Below are 21174 nucleotides of genomic sequence, written 5' to 3'. Positions count from 1 at the left end.
AAATAATGAAAATGTGTGTGTGCTCGAGTCTTATTATATATGTCCAAAGTAAAATAACATTCATATTAAAAGCAAAACGTGTAATTCAAAATGTTTCAAATATAGACTTGATGTAGCATCTGTCTGTAAAAAAAATATGTACATCTGTAAAAACGGTACATTTTATCTTCTTTACAAAATGAAGCAAAAAATAATATTTGAATTATCATACATAATATAGATCAAAATGTATTTCTGTATCTTTAGCATAAGAATGCAAAGTAATCATCCACGTGTTTGACCATTATAAAGATAAATGATTGCCATATTTTGTAACTCATGTTAAAGATTGACAAATAATATATCACAATTTTATATACGATAAACTTTAAAAAGCAACACTTGCTAAAATCATTGAATTACAAATCTTATGCACAGATTTCATGCCGTCATTTTTTTTATTTTTAAATGTCGAGTTTATGGAAGTATATGGTAGTCATTTATATTACTAGTTTTATACTATTTAACATTATATTTTCGCGGGATATGCTTGAAACTCACCCGCTGCCACATACATCGAAAGACGTAAAAAGTAATGTAGCTTATTTATGAATAGTGATTTTGGATACTGGCATGTAGCCAGCAATTATTTACAACTTTCTAAAGTATATTATTTGGAGCAATATATTGGCAGTTCGCTAGCTGCAGTCTGTATTAATGTTTTATTGTATAAAAACTGTAAATTTATTGAGCGCAATTGTTGCACAACAGCGAGATCATTGCACTATAATCATCAACTGCACTGGATCGATGCATTTGCCTGATAGAATGTATCGTGCAATATTGACAATTATGTTGAATTGTATGCTAATCTCTCTCTCTCTCTCTTTCTCTCTCTTTCTCTCTATGTTGAATGCTAAATTCGCTCTTTATTCCTATTTTTACTTGCAGAATTCTCGTCTCACATTAGCACCGTTTATATATTCGTCGATTTTTTCTTTTGTTGCTTCCACACAGATATCCTTTCTTTCAAGTCGAGCACTGCAATGTAAATAATAATCATCAGTTTAATCCATTTCTACAAAATTCTTATAAATTTTTGTAAAATTGTATGTGACGGACATGTAAATAAAACTTTCGACAGTTCTTACATTTTAAAGTTGACGTAAGAATTAAAAAAAAAATGTAATCATTTCAATATAAAAATTATTTTAAATAAAAAGAAACTATACGTTATGTAATCACGCGTCAAAATATTTCCAAAGTATATTCCATATAAAAGTGCATTGCTACGAAAACGCTGTTATTTCTTATTAGACGATTTTTATTTTATATATAAGGAAAAAATTATTTTTATCGAACAAAAGAAAAATGTGAATAATGTTACTTACTTGGTGTGAGCATGTCTTCGCTAAGTGGCTGCCGACTGAAAGGATCCGTGGCACTATTGAGTAAATGTCTAATGATAACTGCCTTGTCCATAACGATACCGGATGGTAGCTTAACTGGGTCCTCCATAAGAGTATCCATCAACGGATCTCGGAATTCCTCGGGTGCGTCACCGTAGTCTGCGTCGCGCGCGCGATTATCTCTCGCGATTATCGCCGCCCGCTCCGCGAGCGCTATGAATCTCTCGATTTCCGTGGTAGTTTTGATCGCAGATCTTTCTAGCCTGCTCGCAGCGTCCGTGAATAACTCCTTACAGAACGAACGCTGGAAAGAAAATACACAATTTTTTTATTATTAATGTATATATGTAATAAAATGTATGAATGATGAGCGTGGTGGATGGACACTAACTTCGTCGCTGGCTAAAGCGGCCGCGAAATTATCACAGTCAAGATGCAAATATATATCAACCAATTGGCTGAGTAACGTTCTTGGTTGCCACCCGTACTTCTGCGGCTTTCTCACTCTCAGATTTTTGCACTTAGGTCCGCACAATTGTTGCAAATTGAAATTCAGCATGGCACACAATCGCCCGACTAATTCCGGTCGTAGGAACGGCTCCTTAATGTCGACCGTCAGATAGTGAAACATGGCAACCGTCTCCTTGGCTAGTGTAAGATAGGACCTGGCCTGCCTCTCGTCCGCCGCCAACTGCCTCGTCCTCGACTGCTGCTGTTCCTGGGTGAGCGCGCTCCACGCGCTGGTGTCCGACATGAGTTCCTGCACCTCGTGTATGCGCTTCAGCGATTCCAAGCTCTCGTCGAGCAGGAAGGTGGTGTCGTTCATCAGCATGTTGACGAACTTGACGAATTGCTTGCCGTTATTGCTCTCATTGACGATGGACGCGCGATGCACTGGACTGTCCCACATCGACTTTAAGATCAAGCTTATGTGATAGCGTATTGAAAACTTGTCGTAAAACTCGGAACTGGAGCCGGTGGTTTCGACGTCGGTGTAAAACTTCATGAGATACGACGCCAGAAGTGTCTTAGATATAGGATGCGCCATCACTTTGTCATGGAGAGTCTCCGTTCTTCCCTGTGGAAGATACACAATTGTCGACATGGTAAAATAGAGTACAATTTACAGGGGTTTATCCCACAAATTTACCTGAACACTAGGATTTATCACAAAGAGGACCTCGATGATTTTTGCGATTAGGTACGGATTTCGTATACAATGCGGCGTACACACGACGACCAGTAACCACGTGATAAGCGAGTTATCCATATTACTTGCCACTACCCCAGGACAGAATCTACATGTAAATGTAATCGAATTATAATTAACAAGTATATATACGTATATCATGTAATTATAAGATTTAATAATTAACGAGCACTTACTGGAGCGTGAACAACAAGAATTCCGCTATATCCTCCACGTACCATTCGGGTAGTGCGGTAAACTTGCACGTAACCTCCTGAGGAAGCGGTAGTTTGGGGAGAGGATTACCCGGTGCGGTCTGTGTCAGCAGGCTCAGCAAAATCTCGGCCACGGATATATAAAAGTGTAAGCATCTTCGTAAAAAGACAGGATCTATCAGACCCGCGTCCGCGCACGATTTGGATTTAATCAATCGCTTTAATTGTTGCTTCCATTGCTTAATTAAGTCTCTGTTATGCTCCGCGAAGGGGCTGTCCTTCCACTGGGGCTCCGTGGCTTGCAGTTCGTCGAGCATCTTCTGCAAGTCGCGCAACGCCCGCAATTTTCTCTGATACTTCTGCAACGCCGGCAACAGCGCGATGTGATGGCAGTGCAACGTCAAGAACCAGCACTGAGTCGGAAACTTCGAGTCCGTCCACTTGTGCGTCTTCTCGAGATGCTTCTGCCATTCCGCGACCTCGTGCGAGGAGAGTTTCAGTCTTGTGTCGTTCTTTATCTCGACGAAGCTGGAGGGATGAAACGGATACAGCGGGTCCACGGTGTCCAGTTTGATTTTCACAGAGAGCATTTGCAGGACCGACAGTAGATTCAGCATAAATCCGTCCCCGGCGAGAGAGAACTCCTCGGTCTGTATCTGCGCGCGTTTCTCATTGTGACGCAACAGCGCGGCTAAGTACGTTAGAGTGGCGTCGCGGCAGTTGCTGTTCGCAAGTATCGCGTGAAACATCTTGTGCAGCGAGGTTCTGGTGCTTTCCAGCTCTTGCTGCAACGACAAATTCACGGATTTGTCCGTGACGGGATTCCCGCTGAAAAACTTCTCGGCCACTTTCGGTTGTTCCTCAGCGAATACCGACACCGACAGAAACGGTCCCAGAAACGAGGTCCTCGTAAGCTCCCTGCCGGCGGCCGACGTCATGATATCGGGCAAGAATTGCACTTGATTCGTAATCAGACGGCATATCGGACGTATGTTGCCACTTGGACCGCAGCGAATTTCTATCAGCTCCTCCAGCGCCTCGATCGGTCTTCTGTGCGTGTTGCCGACCAGGCTCGCCTGTTGCATCGAGAGATACAGGCCTTGCAAGACCGGGGTGAATATCTTGTTGAACGTGCTCGAATTCGTGTGTGTCCTAGCCACGAGCTCGTGAAGGTAGCCCCGTGGCAAGCTCTGCGACAATATCGGATAGAGAAGATACGTGGTGCACATAGGGACAATTGTGGCTTCGCAAATGCCAACCAATCCCTGTAGAACGAGGCTGGAGTACTGAACACATTGCGTTTTCAAAACCGTCAGTACGTCGGAAAGCGGTGGTACGCTGGATCGCTAAAACAAAAAAAAAACATGTGCATAAAGCGTCAGTCAAGGAGATCAATTGATTTGGTTTAAAAAAGAAATCTCTCATCTAGTTTTTAAAATACATAAATATACTATATACATACCTTCGGATGATTTCTCTCCTCTATTGCGACTCTCGAGTAACAGTCTAGCAAGTAAGTTAAACTTTTCGGTTGCGACGACTTGCTGCCTATGGGCAACGGCATCGTCGGCAATTGGTACGACGGAAGAGCCACGACAGGACTTAGCAGGGGACTCGCTTGGTTATTTGGACTGTCCTGTCGATCGGACGACATTTCTACCGTAATATCCTTCAAGGGATCCTCCCCTTTCGAGAACATGCACAAGACCTCCATCAGGGCCTGATTGATAATTTCACTAAAGTCCACCTGTCTCTGCTTCAGCGTGTACGCTGCTGTTTGCGGTAAGAATACACTTCCTTCGACCGGGCTTTTCCACGATATGCGCAAGACACGTGATATGACAACATGTATGTGATCGGTTGTAACTTCTATGCTAGAACTGGTCGTCTGAAACACAACAGGAATAAACGTAGATAGAAAAAAATATAGCGATTTAGAAAAGTAAAACAGATCTTTCTGCTTTTTACTAATACACGCGCGTTTGTGCTATTTCTTTTCTCTTCACTGTAAATATACTTACGCGTGATCTTGGTATCGAATCTTTCCTATCCGATTCGTCAACCTCCATGCTTTCAATTCCTGAATTATCCATTTCAGTAATATTACATTGTTTGTCGTTGCTCTCTTCTACTTCCATTGGTATCTCGGTGCGCTGGAATTGTTGTTGAATAGACGGAGATATCGTTCCTGTAAATGCTTTCGATGGCTCAGGAGTACTCGGGGAAGTTGGAGCAATAGCATTAGACGAACTGGCAGTTGCGTTATTATTGTTGAAGCCCTCCAAGCGGGCTAACCGCCTTCTCCTCATCTGGAGCAAAAGTGAAAACAAAGGAATGAGACACTGAGCCCCTTTTAGGGCACTGTCACACAAAGGATGCTTAAAACAGATTGAAATGTCTTTGTTACTCATAAGCTATTTTTATCCCGTTTTATGGTAGCATGCGACAACAAAGAGAACAAAATGCAAGTGAAGTATGAAACATTCCAGCAATATGGCAGCAACGTGGCAACACATTGCTCAAATGTTCCATGCTGTCTGAAAAAGATACAGTCCATATTATATTTTAAGCAACGTAATAATGTACAAAAGTCTTATTTCCTTGATTCTACATTATTACTCAGAAATATGAATCTCAGAGAATGAAAGTGGAGAGTCATGCATTTGTTGAGAAATCACAATTTTATTACTTGCATAAATTCCTATTGCCGTAATCTCGCTAGAAACTAGAGACAAAGTAGACAAAAGGAAAAGGGTCAAAGTTCGATGAGAAGTAAATGGAATTTCATTGTCGCGTTTACAGAAACCAGAGGAATTATCAAGGGGCAAACATTTGTTCCTGTAAAGCGCTCGTTCGATGGGAACCAAACGGAATTCTATCGTCGCGTTCAGTCGCGTTTACAGAAAACAGAGGAATTATTAAAGCAGCAAACATTTCCCGCAAAGCGCTCGTTAAACGTTAGGATAAAAACGTTGACAAGACGTCGCGCAAAGTTTTTTCTTCGTTAAAGCGCAAAAGATTGATTTGCATAGCGTCCATTATGTAAGTGGTTTTCTTGCGAACGTGTGGGTCGTTTCGCTTTACGATCGACAAAGAAAACGGTGTGCAACAAGGAAAAAACCGACTTCGAGGAAGAGCCTCCCTCGAGATCCCGCGAGCGCGGACAATGGACCTGTCCTTCGCGACTCGTATCGAAATGGAAAAAAAAAATTAAAAAAAAAATACATATGAAAATACGTAGAAATTTAGGATTTTTCTTTTTTCAGGGAAAGGAGAGAAAGTAGACGAAGAAGATTCTCGTGAAAACGAAAGCGTGCGAGGCCTCGTTCGACAACAAATCGCGAGATTCGTCGCGAGGGAGCGAGGTAAATACCACCGCGCGGATGACGGGGACACGTCGTGGCGGAAGTGTTGAGAATATTGGGCGCAGGACAACACGAGACAGCCGCGGGGGACTTCCGCTCCGGGGAGGATACGCGACGACGGCCACGAGACGGCGGGGAGAGAGGAAGGATGGGAGGGGAGAGGAGGAGCGGGAACACAAGCCGCACGACTTCGTTTCCTTCGACTCACCTCTTCCTGGCTCAGCTCGCTCATGGCGATCGCTCTTTTATCCTGCGAGGCCCCGCTCTGTTTCACGTCCCGCGGAAACTGGCTCGGTTGCTACTACTCTCGGTGCGGCCTCCTGCCCGCTCTCGACTACGCGCGGCTCTCTTCCTCGCCGTCGCGCCTCCGCGCGTTCACGCAAAAGAGGGTACGACGAATGTATGGTGTGTGTGTGTGTGTGTGTATATATATTATATATATATGTCTGTGTGTATTGCTCGACGCGTGCTCGCCTCGCGCGACGACGACACTCGTGGCCGAGATACGTCAATGTCAGAGATCTGGACAGTCACTCCACATCTGTTTGGCGTTTGGACGTGGATGCAGTGGTCTCGCGCCGAGTCACGGCCAAGCCAAGTCGCTCCGCCGTGCGTCGTCGACTCTTCAAAACAGCTGAGCAACCAACGCGTCGACACGCGCTCTCTACTTCCCTCCGTCCTTCTCTCCTTCGCGCTCACCTCCCCCCCCCTCCCTTCGCCCCTTCCACCCATCGACCCTGCCACATCGTCCGTGTCACTCTCACTCTCTCTTTCTCTCTCTCACATCGTCATATTGGTGGGAGTAACCTAAGCCCATTTTAGACGATCTATAATTCAGGACAAGGGTCGAATAATTTGACATGTAACAAGCCAAGTGTTATGTATAAATCCGTTTTCGACGACCTACATCCCGCCAGTCTGCGAGCGGTAATAAATTAATATATAGGTCAGCGACGTGCGACAAATCCATTTCGGGCAATCGATAATTTGTGAGAAATTTCGACGTTGTAAATTCTATGTCTAGTTTAGCGTCAAACAAGTCTGCGGCATTCGATAAACGATTTGTAGCAACTCGACGTACTCGGGTTGCCTCTTTTCGTTGACGATGGCGAATTAAATTTTCCCGCGCGCACATCCATTATCGATATGTGCGATATCGTACGTTTTTTGAACTACATATACAACCGGCAGTATCAATTAAAGTGAGGAGAGGCGAAGAGGCTGCATTTAATCGACGAGCGACATTTAAATGTGACTTATCATTGAACTATATATCGAGATAGTGAAACGCGTTGACGTAATAATTAATACCATTAAGAAATACTGGCACTTTCGCGCAAGTCTGTTAACAATTAAACTTTACGAGTTACACGCACGCGTGAATTTATACGGATGCACATCGCCGGAGCGTATAATACACATGCATGCGTTTTCTACGTTGCTCCGATTATAGCGCGCCTAAATTCACTTCGAATGTTTAGATAGCGCGTATATCAATGACCCCGTGATAGCGCAAACGTTTTATCAAAGGCGGAAGAGAATAAATATCATTTCTGGATAAGCCGCGAAAATATTCCTCGGGCACGCGCCCGAGACGCGCGACGCGCCCGAGACGCGCGACGCGCCGGCGGACACCAAGGAGCGACGTATAATGTACGTACGGGCGGACGTCAAGAATCGTTCTTGGCCTCGCGCGCGTTCTCGCGCCGATCGGCGGCCCGTCTTGATTTGAAAGAGTTCAGAACGGAGTACCGCGGCGCGAGGTTAGGTTAGACCGGACGGTTCAGCGCCGCTGGATCAGCGGCCGTCCGTGCAAGGCACGTTGCCGTCGGGGCGGACGCGGCGGCCGCGTCGAGTTGTGTCGTCATCCGCGTCGTCCGCGCCGTCATTATCACCGCGCGCGCGACGCACAGTCGTCGGACGGTTGTCGAAGACGTCGGAGCGAGAGGACGTCGTCGGTCTCGTCACGTCTCCTGCCGCAACCCTCACGTCGCGCCTCCCGCAGCTCAACCCCTTCATTAACGAAACGGGCACCCCCGACGAAATGGGCATCGGGGAAATAATCGATTTTACGTCGCTTGGTAAACACGCTCGCTTCCGCAGCTCAAAATGCGCTCCTCCGCCTCTCGTCGTCGTCGTCGTCGCGCGATATATTGGTGCCAATCGTTCGCCACGCGATATCGATTCTCGCTTTATGTATTGCTTCCATATGTTCTTATCGCGTACATACGCGCGCGCGCGTACTTTCGGGGCGCGTTCCCCGACGCGTTGAAAGTTTAATGTTCTCAAATTTAAATATTGAAATTGAAATCGCATCTCTCTGATGTACTTATGGAGCACCTTCTTATTTATACAATTTTACTTGTACGTTTTAACTATTTTATATTTTCGAAATATCCTCTAGAATCGGATATCGCATTAATGTCACTGATATTATAACTTATGCAATAGCTGCATCGTATACATGTAAATTACATGTTAATGACGAAGGAAACAGCACATTTCGACATGTTACTTAGAATTATATCGTAATATCGAAAACGAAGCTGTAAAATAAGTTAACGAGACTTACAAGTTTCGGTGCCTTAAATTCATAAGAGACATCGCAAAAAATAACTTAGAAATAACTTGAAAATATTTAAAATATTTAACTTCTCGAAACTATGTACCTTATTTTCTCGTTATTTTATCATAATATTTTCGTTAGAAATCTAAAAATAGATGGCTTTAAATCTCGGGAAATCATTCCGGATAATCCTTGGTGATAAGTCTAATAAAAATCTATGATGATAAATTCGATAATAAAGTTTCTGATAACGAGAGTTCTTGTCTTTTCAAACCGCCACGCAAGCAAACGACGAGAACGATTCACAGCCGTGCGTACGCAAACATTATTTAATTGCACATAATTCTTATCGCATTTTTTATTCGACATGAAATTTTTAGTTCCACTACGAAGAATTTGCTTCGAAATCAAGCACAAAGAATTTGTGAATTTTCTGTTTTTCTGTCTTACGTCAAATAATCGAAATATCATTGCATAAAGACACATCTCTTTCGAGGACTGTCGCAATTATTTTTGCAATTAAATTTCTTACGATTAAATTCAAATTATGAAATTATAAATATTCGTAATACATTTTCAATAAATTAAAAACGTTGACGCGGTAAATTGTTTAAATAGGCCGATAATGCATTATTTTTCCTTTTACATTTGAAATCGGTTTGAGATTGTCTTCACAATGCGCGCAAATTTTCTCGGTAATTTTCTCTCATTGATCGTGTCGAATTTTGCGAGATTTCGGTAGCGACTAATCGAATTGAACGAGGCGCGTAGCGCGGAATAATTAATTACAATGGTAATGAAATGGCTGAAATTGTATCGAGTAAAATTTGAAAAAACTCTTCGAAGAAAAAATAACAAAGCTAATTGAAAAAAAAGTTAAATTAAATATTGTTATATATGATTACATATGATTTAATTTTATTTCATGGTTTATATAATCTATATATATATATTTATATATTTATATGGCAAGTTGATAAACGCGTATCTAAACAAAGTTATACATATACGTTACAAAGTTACGCTTAAATTTTTACACTTAAACTATATTTTTAATTATATACGATATATACACTTTCCTATTTCATACGATTAACGTGTGTGCTTAAGGATTACCTGTAGACTTTTTACACGTCGATAAATTCGATAAATGCCGGCTGACGGATGTGTGCCGTTTTGCAGACGCGGACACGCAGGAGCTGATAAAGGAGGGCGTGGCGGTGCGCGAGAACTCGTACTCGCCGTACAGTAAGTTCAAGGTCGGCGCTGCGGTGCGATGCGCCGACGGCAGCATCTCGCGGGGCTGCAACGTGGAGAACGCCTCCTACCCGGCGGGTGTGTGCGCCGAGACGATGGCGATCGCGCGGGCCGTGTCGGAGGGCAAGCGAAAGTTCACGGCGTTGGCCGTGGTCGCCGATCTGGAGTCCACGTTCACCACGCCGTGCGGGGTCTGCAGGCAGTTCATGTCCGAGTTCGGCGATAACATGCCCATCTACCTGTCGAGATCCGACATGAAGAAGGTTCTACAGACTAAGATGAACGAACTGTTGCCCTCGCCCTTTCGCTCGTAATTCGTCCACGCTGTCGGAGAGGTGACATTCGGAAACGACACGGAGGCTACAACGAGAGGCGTTGAACTTTTCTATGTGTACTTAATTAAGAGTCATTAATCTCATCCAAACTTTAGAATATTCATCAAAACTGAACATTTGTATAAATCTTATTACGTACATGACTCAGCATATTCAACATAAAACTTTATTTCAATGAAATTAAGATCTACGATGCGGAAATATTATTTACAATGATATATATGTGATATATATATGGGTATATCAACTATTGTTTAAAGCGACTACGATAACACTGCAACGAACGTATTTTCTCGCTGTAATCTTGTTTTTTGCAAAAAGAAAAAAAATTTTTTATGTATGCGATATTATCATTGACTATTAATCAATTGTTTTTAATATACATTTTGTTTGCCGTGATTGTTACACCGTTATATATATAAATAATATAACAGAAATATATAGATGAGGTTATCGTAAAAATCTTAAACATAGTTAATAACTTCGTAAAGTTTTAAATATAAAAGCAAACGATTGCACTTACGAGACTTCATCTTTGACGAAAAGATCCATTTACCAAAACGGACACCTGTAATGATATACGGCAATGAGATCGACGTCCACGTTTTTTATATACAATCGCGTTTCTCGTAAAATCAAACTAAACTCTAAGTGAATTGTTTATATATATATATATATCTATACATAATATGAAAAAGAATACATATGTTGTAAATGACAAAAATAAATGATTAACGTTCCCGAAATTTTCTAATTATAAATCATATACGTACCATCCAATGTAACATTGACATAGGTTTTCGTTATTTGTAGCCTGCTGGATCAACAGATCGACTTGCTGTCGCACGCTGAGAATTTCCTCGTGCGAAAAGTCGCGCCCTGTCAATTTGTCTCTGACTCTCGTTATAATCGTCAAAGCTTTCTTATTCAGGGCTTCCGGTTGATTATTATCAGCTACAAACATTGCAATATAATTATTATATGTATTATCTTTTATTATTAAGATAATACATATAATTATTACTTATATGTATTACCTTTGTTAAGTTTTTTCAATTTTTTTATCAAGTTTGATCAGTCTTTAATTTTATATATTTATCACTAATAATTATGCTATATTGCGGCACACAACCAACATTAAGTTTCAATATAGGTTTAAAAGCAATTAATTTATGAGCCACGTGACTATGTGACTAAGCGAAGTTTAAAATGAAGTTACCTCCGTTTTCGATGCTACACGGCACACCCTTCTTTGGTAACGTGGCAGTAAGAGAATCGAGCATATCGCCGTGCTCCTGGCTGCTGCTGGCGCTCATGCCTTGAGCGTCCGATCGCTTGCCCTTGGGCACCGCGTTGTCCATCAATCTCCAATTGAGCAGAGGGTCGTAGACAAACGCCTCTAGAACCGCCATTAGACTGTCCTTGTTCCGATGCAGCACGGACATCACGGACTCGCAAGTCCTTCTGTACGTTCCCTCGATCCCGGTCACCTCCATCGCGTTGATCAACATCCGCGTCAGACGGAACGGTATCTTCTCCGGGAACTTCTCGCGCGTCATCGCCACCTCGAAACAATCCCCGAAGTCGATGTGCAGTATCTTACCGCTCAGTCGGTCCAGCATCAAGTTAGACGGATGACGATCGCCGAGACCGAGTATGTATCCCACCATGGACATCACAGCCAGAGAGCGCGTATAATTCGTCCTACGATCGAACCACACCTCGCTCGACGGCGACTTCAGCCACAAAAGTCGCGCCAGATCGTCGCCGTGCGTATGCTCGAGCGCGTGCTCGAACACTTCGACTTTTTGCATGAGCATGAGATGATCGTAGTCAGGTGCCATCTAGAAAAACATAAAATAATATTATAGGAGGGCAGCGCGTATGGTTCTAAATGTGGAACAGTCGATTTGTCAATCCCCACGTTCGATTCCGATCTTTCCATATACCTTTTATTAGAAATTAATTTAAAGATTGTGAGCAAAGGAATACACAAAATGAACCCGTTTTGGAAATATTTAAATATAGATATACATGGTCTGTCCCAAAAGTAATGAGACTAATTCTGGAAAAACCATTTTATTGAAAATATACTTAATATTTTTAATAAAATGGTTTTTCCAGAATTACTTTTTGGGACAGACCATGTAAAAAATAAGAAAGCAAAAAATACAGCTTCTCAATGAATGCTAGAAAAATTTCTTGATGAAAAAAATTTATAAAGCTTACTTACTTGTAATATTACATCGAGTTCATTATTCACTAATATCTTCTTCTTCTCTCTATCGTCTCCACTAAGCGTATTAAGCCTACTTACGCGTAACATTATCCTGTGTTCGATATTCAATAATATCTTCTTCTTCTCTCTGAAGTCTCTAATAAGCGTATGAAGCGTATCACAATGTGGCACCCAACCGATGAGACCACTATTTGTAGATAATGGAATCACAGCGTATCTCTAAATGTAAAATCACAATATGAGAGAGAGTCACATAATAATTTTTCTAATAATTATAATTATAATATTGTGAGATTTACATAATTTCTCTAATAATTATATTATAAACCAAACTTACTTGAATAGTAAGATTTCTTCGGAAGGTATCTGGATCGTGTAACAAGAGAGTGTTCACTAAACCGAATAATTGCATTACCCTTTCATCTTGTCTTAGGTCTTCATGACCTTTCAGTAGAAACATATAATCCTTACCGTTGCTACCTGCAAAATGCGTATTAAAGTAAATTAATATTAATATGTTATTAATATATTTCGTGTAATCGACATATTTGTATTTAATTAATTTATTTTCAAATAATAAAAAACTGACCTTTAATACACAACTTTCTTGGTCTCTGTTTACTAGTTATCACCTGCATAGAACTGTGGATACTCGCTATTCTCACGATAGGCTGGCCAGGACTATAGCTTCCTGGCACAGCCAATTCCAAATCTCTGCAGATGAGCAATTTCGGGCTGACGTATTGCAATTCCAGACTAGTCAGTTGTGGCAATTGTCGGGATATCCTTCGGAACACGTGATAATACAAATCCCAAGCTTGATTTAAATCTCGCACGTTCCGAGAGGTTTTATATCTGTTACACCATTCCTGGGCATCTATTAAATCCCTGCCGTAAGCTTGATTGAAGGAGGTCTCTTTCAGAGTTTGCGGTCCTCTTTCGAGCATAGCGTGTAAGGGCTCCAGCGTGTCGAACATGCCTCTGACGTTCCTCTCTCCAAAGTATAATCTACTGGCCTCCTCCAAGCCCTCGTGCCATAATTCGTGCCACAAGATCGCGACCCTGATGAGCTCGTCGCTCGCCATCATAGCCTGTTGAACTAGTGTCGGACTGTGCTCACACATGCTCTTCAGGATCTTGTTAGCCGCGGTCTTTCTCGCGTGACTAGCACTCTTTGAAGCCACGGTCAATGGATAAACCAAAGCCTGAGGATGCGTTTTTCCTATATCTATGAGAAGATGATGTATGCATCGACCGACCAGCGCTCTAGGAGTGTCGATTCTGGCGATGAGTTGCGGAATCACTTGCAGCCAAGTATTTATCTCGATTAATCTTATACCTTCGACAACAGCGTCATACACCTCTGGCCACTGGCCATAATCGAACCAGAGTGTAAGCAGACGCAGGGTGTCCTGAAGAGAGTTGCCATCCGATAAGTTGATGGATCTGAAAAATCCCTCCACAGCTGGGACAGTAAATTGTGATATATATTGCGAGCTGGAGATATTATTGCGCGCTCCGTTGCCCGGTGCAGCCTCCGCGGGCGTAGAATCGCTACCCTGCTGATGCTTGTAAAACAAAACGGTCTCGTAATTGGTGTAGGCGAAGGCGTGCCAAGCTTTGTACCACGTGGGATCGTGCTCCGTCGCCGCGGCGTAGTAGGACAGTACCGCGGGAATAGAATGTTCATTTATACCTTGCAGGGATTCCAGCCACTCGCCGAGCTTGAGATAACATCTGGCAAGCAATCTCTTTTTACTTTCGTACTGCTTCTCGTCCTCCTGATTTATTATCGCCGCCGTCGTCGGCTGCAAGTAGGTCTGCACGAATCGCTGCAGCTGATTGTAAGCCTCCTCGCGTTTATTCGCGACCCATAAGTGCTTGCAGTAAGCAAAGGTCACCTGGGGATGAGTAGTCGGCAGCGGCTGATCCGGAGTTAAAGATGGATCCGTGCCCATCAGCATCACCAGCGTCTTGTGACACAGCATCAAGCTATCGCTCTTCCGGCAGAGACTGGCGTATTTGAGCCACGTGTACATGTCGTCCTGCGGCGAGACCACCAGCGTGTGTACCTGTATGATCTTCTGCCAGTCCTCCACGATCTTTTGCCCACCCTGAAGCCTCTCCCACCACATGGCCTTGATGGCCGCTCTACGTTCCGGCACCAGTTTAAACTGAATCACTTCTTCCAACTCTGCCAATTTCTGTACCTCTACCATGGCGTTGTATGCCCGCTGATAGCTCTCGCCAGCCATGGCAGTTAGCTCGGTGTCCATCAGATCCCTGGCGCTGTCGATAAATTGATGCGCGACGTTGTACTGCTCGTCGTGGATCGCCAGTACCGCTCTGTAAAACGCTCCGTCTTGGGTCTCCTTCGGTATCAGCGAAACGTACTTTTGCATACTTTCCCACTGACTCAAACCCCACGCCGCAGCCGCCGCCATTCTCGCCATCCGTTGCTTGATATCGTCACTCTGATTCGACCATTTTGTAGCGATCTCGTGTAATTGACCCCATTCACCGAGAGCCTCGAGACAACGCATCTCCCCCAAGGTAGACTCCACGTCTGTAGAATCGCTCTCCAGACGTTCCTGGTACAGCTGCAACGCCTTGTCCCAGTTGTGAAGCTTCTCGTACCAACGTATCTGGACCTTGAGATCTTGTTGATTGTGATTCATCACGTATTCTAACAGGCCCTCGGCCGCCTCCTTCTGTTGAAGTTTATTATTGATGGAAATCAGGGACTCAAACACGCTGCTGTTTCTGTTCTTGTGAAACTCGTCCTCCTTATAGTGCAACGCCTTGGCATACGCACGGCAATGCATCGCCGTATCCCCGAGTATCTTATTGTCCAACGGCAGGGGACCCTTGTCGCAGTGCTCCATGAACTCGGCCAAGTTCAAGATGGTCTGTGTCACTTCGGTAGGCAGATCGGGCACCATCAATGCTTGATGTAGAGTCTGTATCAGTTCTCCGCGGTAAGATTCATGAAGTTCGGACCAGCACGAGACGAAAGCCGCGTTAAACAGATCGCGCGGTAGCACGGCGTAGGTTTGCGCCAGCGCCCAACAGGATCTCAGAGCAGGAGACGGGGATTCCTTCAGCAGACCGATGGAGAAGCATCGCAACCACTCGAGCCAATCATCCTTGGATACTCGTCGAGTCGCCGTCCACGCCTTCTGCAAGTTCGGCCCTGAAACGTTCAGTTTCTTAATTGTTTCCGAAGGCGTTAAGGAGAGATCGCGATTTTTGTTGCGCGAGTGCCGCATTCTCATCAGCAAGAAATCCTCGCCGTCTGCCGCAGTCGAGTCCGTGAGTATCTTGTCCACCAGAACGTCGTATCGCGAATTAACTATCTTGTGCTTTGTCATAACTTTCTGAACTAATACGATGAAAATCTGATACTTCTTGCCTAACTGCATCACGACTGCGCAGAGCGTGTCCATGGCCGTGCTCCTTAATTCCGGGCACTGGTCCAACGTACGTACCAAGGTGTGAACGATTCTCGACGCGAAATCCGTGAAGTCTAACGTGTCCGCGAGAAGATCGACCGTCTCGAGAGCGACCTTATTTACGCCTATCGGGCAATCGTTTGCGTAGAACAGTTTAACGATCGGCGGAAGTACGAGATGCAGATAATTGTCAAGATTGTTCCCGAATGTCTGCAGAGCCAGGAGCAGCTTCACCGTCACCGCGCGATCCTTGCTGCTGTCGTGCGTCAGTACTCTGAGTATCGGCGGCATCAGCTGTGGCAGATAAATCTTGAATTCCGCGCCCAGGGCCATTGCGATCTGCTCGACCAAAAGAATCAACGTGCTCTGCAGAGGGCTATTCACAGTCCAGAATTCTTTGATCAGAGTGAATATGTCGTCCAGGTAGTTGCGTATATGCTGCTTCACGATGGCGATGAGAACGGCCAATTGTTGGAACAGGAACTCTCGGAAATTTATGTCAGCCGTGTGCACGACGTTCAGGAAGCTCGGCATGACCTGCGAGATGTACGGTACACACTTTATCCCGAGGCTCTTGAATATAAAGGTCACCGCTTGCACTACCATGGTGTGATGCTGGGACAAGGTCGGCTCGCGAATAATTCGCATGAGCGTCGTAATGGCGATCGCTGGATAAAATTCTTCCAATGAGGACGGTGACATGTTCACCAGCATCTCACTAGTTGTCAAATCCTGCGTGCTCTCCACATCGTTCTTGGTGTCCGCCATCGAGGTGAGCGTGTCCAATTGAGAGTCGATCTGCCCGAGATTCATCTTGTGTTTATAGGGGTCCAACGCACCCAACTGTCCGAGCACTCGAATGGCCTCTCTCCTGATAATCGGCTGTTGCTCGGTCTTGAGGAAATTGATAAGAACGTCCAGCAAAGATGGATATTGTAGGTATGGTTTTACAACGTGGCCTGTGCTACCGACTAATTGACCGAACACCCACAATGCTACGCCTCTTTTCTCGGGCGAACTGGCGTCCACCAACATTTCCAGTAATATCGACGAGAGATCGGTCATCCACTGCTGCATCTCGGCGCCGTTGACCTCCGCCAAATCACCAATCGCGCGTAAGACGGCTAGCACAACGCCGGGATTCGGATCGGATTCCTTCAACTTCGGGACGAGAACCTTCAAGATCGGCTCCATGTATGGTCGAACAAGCCTCGGCGCAGTCACCACCAGGTGATCCAACATACGAGCAGCCTGCTCCTTGTTACGGCCCATTCCCGAGTGCTCCAATTCCGTCAGAAATTGCACCAGAGTCTTCCTCAACGACGGCATAACGTAAGCCGGATTCAGCGTACTGAGTCGCCCAACAGTACGAACCGCTAGCTCCCTTATTTCAAACATCTCGTCGTTCATGGCGATAAACAGCGCGGACAAATTTTCCGCTTGCGCCAATTGGACGTCGAAGGAATCGTCCAACGACGCCAACACCCACAGACGAACGTCAGGATCTGTGTCGGTTATACCTACTACCAACAATTTACCCAGGACAGTCGAGACGGTAGTGGTTACCGTGGGACCAGACTGATTCAGTGTTAATCTCAGTAACCTAGAGCACGTCTTCACAGCTTCCAATCGGACCTCCGCCTGTTCCGACGTTAAAAAGTGGTCCGCGCATCTCTTCACGAACTGCAACAACGGATTATTGTCGAAATTAAAGGTACCTAGTGTTTTCAGTGCGAGAACCGTCGACGAAACGTCATCCGACGCGGAATTAGGACTGGTCGCCGTCCACGGTGCGCCGGGGTGTCTCAGGGGCTTTTGCATTAAAACTTGCGACAGCATTCGCAAGAGACCTTGAGATATGTCCACCTGCAGAGACGGAATGCTGTGCGCCAGCTCTCTGAGCGCCGTGGTCAAGATCGGGCTTAATCCGGTTTGAAACATGGGCTCCAACAGATCCCGGACGTCGGAAGCGATGACCTGCTTGACCGCGTGGCTGAGCAGGGTGATGCAGACGAACACCGCCGGCTCCAGGGAGGTGCGCTTCTTGCTCGGGGTTTCCTTAGACGGTAGCAAACTTTTGATCACTTCCATGATTTTCGGCAGGTACGGATTTATCGCGTCTTCCACCGCCACGGCTATAAAGCCGATCGACGTGAAAGCGGCGTAGCGATCCTTCTCGCGACTGCGTAGAATTAGCAAAAGATACGCCAGAGACTCTTTCAAATGATCCCTTATAAATTTCTCCTTGTTAAATGCAGCGAGCCTCGGCAACAACATCATGAGGGCGTGCTGAATGTGCGGATTCCTAGATATCTTTTGATTCATAACGTCATTATAAATATCGTCCAGTCTCTCCTGCATCAAGCATCGGCAAACGGTCGACTCGTGTGCCGGATACAACGTGTGCTGGGACGTGGTCGCATTTTGGTTGGCTCCGGCCCATTTCGATCCGATCGTCGTCTTCAAGCGCGGCATCAAACAAATTATATCGTTTTCATTTTGCGTAGAACCGTTCAATCTCTCCATTAGAGCCTCGTAGTTTCTCTCCCACTGGACATTGCTGCATCTCAGAAGTTCGTTCAACACCAACAGCGAGCCATGTATCCTGTCGTCCCGGTTAATACCCTTCTCCTTCGTGTGCACCTCCTCGAATCCATCTATGACCTCGTCGTAGCACTGTTTGTACCATTGCGATTTGTGCATCTGCTTCACAGTTTCTCTTTGAGCGGTGACCACCAGGGCTGCTCTCAGGGCTTCCACCGCGCCCTCCCGTACAGCCGGTTTAGGATCGTGTATAGCGTTGAATATCAATTCGAAAAACGGCGTGACTTGTTGGAAAAAGTACGTTGGCACGGAGACGGCGAGTTCCCGTAGCACGAGCACGGCGGCGTGTTTCCTGCCCTCGTGTCGGTCCGCGCCGAGCCACTCGAAGGCACGTTTCACCTCGAACTCGACGTATTCGGCTGTATAAGTACCGGAGACCAGCGCCAATTTCCCGACAGTCTTCGCGGCTAGCTGCATGACGCCCACGTCATTGGATGGTATCAGGTTTCTAAGGTAGTTAGCGAATCGCACTGTCCGCGTATTAAAATTACCCACGTCCGCACCTATAAGGCAAACTATGGCCAATATACCTCCCTTCTTCTCGTTAATGTCGGAGGCGGATACCATTTCGAATATGTGATGATTGAATTCGTCCATGAAAGCCGTGATCTCCTCCTGCGACGCCTCGCGCAGTTCCCGCTTGACGTACAGGCACAGGTCGCGCGCCGCCTTGTTGCGCGCCTCCTCATTTCTCGACTTGAGTCGCTGAACAAACTGCTGCATCAGAGTGTTCGACATTGTGGCTCAGAATTGCGTATATAAATCAGGGTGTAAAACGAAACAGTCCAGACTCCATTGAATTCCTCTCATTTGACGCTCTGAAAAACATTTATTATTAAGAAATTAATAAGATTATTACTCGTACTTATTAAGAATAAGTATTTTGATTTATAGTCAATAAACGAACAAAGGTTTTAGATATTGAAATAAATTCATACGGTTTTACTTATGCAATATAATAATTCGTAACGAGACGTTTCGACCTAACTTGATCCTCTTCAGTCGTCTTTAAGATTACTACACTAAATGTCACTAAAATTGTCGTTAAAACATTTACTTTTTAAAAACATCTTAGTAGTATTTAATGTAGTAATCTTAAAGCCGACTGAAGAGGGTCAAGTTAGATCGAAACGTTTCATTATAAATTATTGTATAAATGAAAATATATAAATTTATATCAATCTGAAACCCTTGCTCGTTTATTGGTTAGAAAATCAAAGTTATCGAATTTCCGATCGTTCCGACGCTGGATTGTTTGTGCCATTCATACAGTTATACGACATTATAAACAAATTCCACACACTAATAATTACATTCGCCACCTACTTGGCACTATGTGGATTCCTTTTTGCGGCGCAGCATCGTCGCCCGCAATACAAATGCCTCCATTCTCGCGACGGAAAGAGCCTTCGACGTGTTTTCATTCAACCCAGCAGATGTTGAGCCAATTCAATATACGCAATAACATCCCCGATCACCGGCATTTTCCGTCCATAATGCTACTCACTTGTCTCTCACTTGTCTGTTAACGAACAACGAAGTTTCGCAATTCTGTTGCGTAACTCGGACGTCGCACTCTCGTTATGTCCTGTGACAAGTACTTGGAGTACAAATATTTCTTCCGAACGCGCGAGGATTATAACCTCAGAAACGAAGATGCGTTGAGGCAGAGAGAACCCCGAGAGCGGACATGATGGCCTTTTGCCTATTACGTCAAAATGCCCTCGTACGCCAACACCCCCTGAAGAGGTGGATGCAAACTACATAGCAACATTCACTTCTCTGCACCGCGGGTATACACAATTTGTGGTGCGTGTCCGTGCTACATCCATCTAAATTGGCTCCTCACGGTGGTAATACGTGACGCACAGCAATTAATTTACATATAATTATATTTATACGACGCGATAGCCAGTCGATCAATTATCTGCTTTTCCGGAAAGAGCATTTTCTACCACGCGGCAAGCAGCAAAAGCCACTTATAAATTTTCATGAAATTGATCACCAATATTATAATTTTTAATTATGTCAAGCACAAAATAAATTTAAAACAGAATAACTCAACTATTACAATTTTTTAAATTTAAATTTATATGTTAACATAAATAACACGAAGTTGCAATATCATTTAATATTGTAAAAGTTGTATTATTAGATTAAATTCTTTCGCACATTTGTTACACTTCATGTAACAAATGTGCAAAAATAAATTTTTCATGTGATTTTAATACATATTAGGAACGGAATTAAATATATATCATTTGTCTTTAAAAAATAAATACATTTGCGCACTACAAATATATAAAAATAAAGCTTAATTATCTTAAGTTTTTAACAAAAAATTGAAAATTTGAAAATTTTTTTTATCAAGATTTTTCCTCCTGCCACTGCAAAAGATCTACAATGATAATTATATATAAAAGTTAAAGTAAAAACAATCCTAAATTACATATAAACTTCTTAATCTAATATATTTTTCTACATTATTAGTTACGCTCTCGCTGAAAGTCGATCTTTAGGTTCGAAGTACTCTTGGAAAAAAAAGTTGCAAAATGTTAGCCAGT

The 21174-nt window shown here is 44.0% G+C and overlaps 3 protein-coding genes across 5 annotated transcripts; 1 reads left to right on the top strand and 2 right to left on the bottom strand.

Annotated features, from left to right (window-relative positions):
• Positions 1-69: 69 nt before the first annotated feature.
• On the bottom strand, positions 70-6839 carry LOC105453807 (ubiquitin conjugation factor E4 B). 3 transcript variants are annotated; one of them, XR_974919.1, is made up of 9 exons: positions 6366-6839; positions 4814-5101; positions 4255-4680; positions 2775-4138; positions 2539-2686; positions 1780-2466; positions 1371-1692; positions 541-1020; positions 70-123 (listed from the first exon to the last, which is right to left on the bottom strand). XR_974919.1 is itself a non-coding variant. In XM_011696029.1 (8 exons), exons 1-8 carry the CDS (start codon positions 5485-5487, stop codon positions 956-958), a joined length of 3306 nt encoding a protein of 1101 aa, XP_011694331.1. In that variant the 5' UTR covers positions 5488-6839; the 3' UTR covers positions 70-955. The 3 variants fall into 3 exon arrangements, 2 of the variants coding, with proteins under 2 accessions (XP_011694331.1, XP_011694319.1); XM_011696029.1 differs by having other exon boundaries at positions 70-1020; positions 5482-6839; XM_011696017.1 differs by having other exon boundaries at positions 70-1020.
• Positions 6840-7920: 1081 nt separating this feature from the next.
• On the top strand, positions 7921-10629 carry LOC105453789 (cytidine deaminase-like). Its single transcript, XM_011695994.1, has 2 exons — positions 7921-8238; positions 9906-10629. Exons 1-2 carry the CDS (start codon positions 8202-8204, stop codon positions 10292-10294), a joined length of 426 nt encoding a protein of 141 aa, XP_011694296.1. The 5' UTR covers positions 7921-8201; the 3' UTR covers positions 10295-10629.
• A 24-nt stretch (positions 10630-10653) lies between these two features.
• On the bottom strand, positions 10654-20433 carry LOC105453797 (serine/threonine-protein kinase mTOR). Its single transcript, XM_011696005.1, has 7 exons — positions 19937-20433; positions 13144-19428; positions 12892-13034; positions 12633-12773; positions 11535-12159; positions 11089-11269; positions 10654-10883 (listed from the first exon to the last, which is right to left on the bottom strand). Exons 2-7 carry the CDS (start codon positions 19346-19348, stop codon positions 10868-10870), a joined length of 7311 nt encoding a protein of 2436 aa, XP_011694307.1. The 5' UTR covers positions 19349-19428; positions 19937-20433; the 3' UTR covers positions 10654-10867.
• Between the last annotated feature and the right edge of the window lie 741 nt (positions 20434-21174).

Source organism: Wasmannia auropunctata, unplaced genomic scaffold, assembly GCF_000956235.1.
Source record: "Wasmannia auropunctata unplaced genomic scaffold, wasmannia.A_1.0 LD336106.1, whole genome shotgun sequence".
NCBI classification, from domain to species: domain Eukaryota; kingdom Metazoa; phylum Arthropoda; class Insecta; order Hymenoptera; family Formicidae; genus Wasmannia; species Wasmannia auropunctata.
Note: the sequence above shows the minus strand (reverse complement) of the source record. Positions and strands in the feature narration are given on the sequence as shown.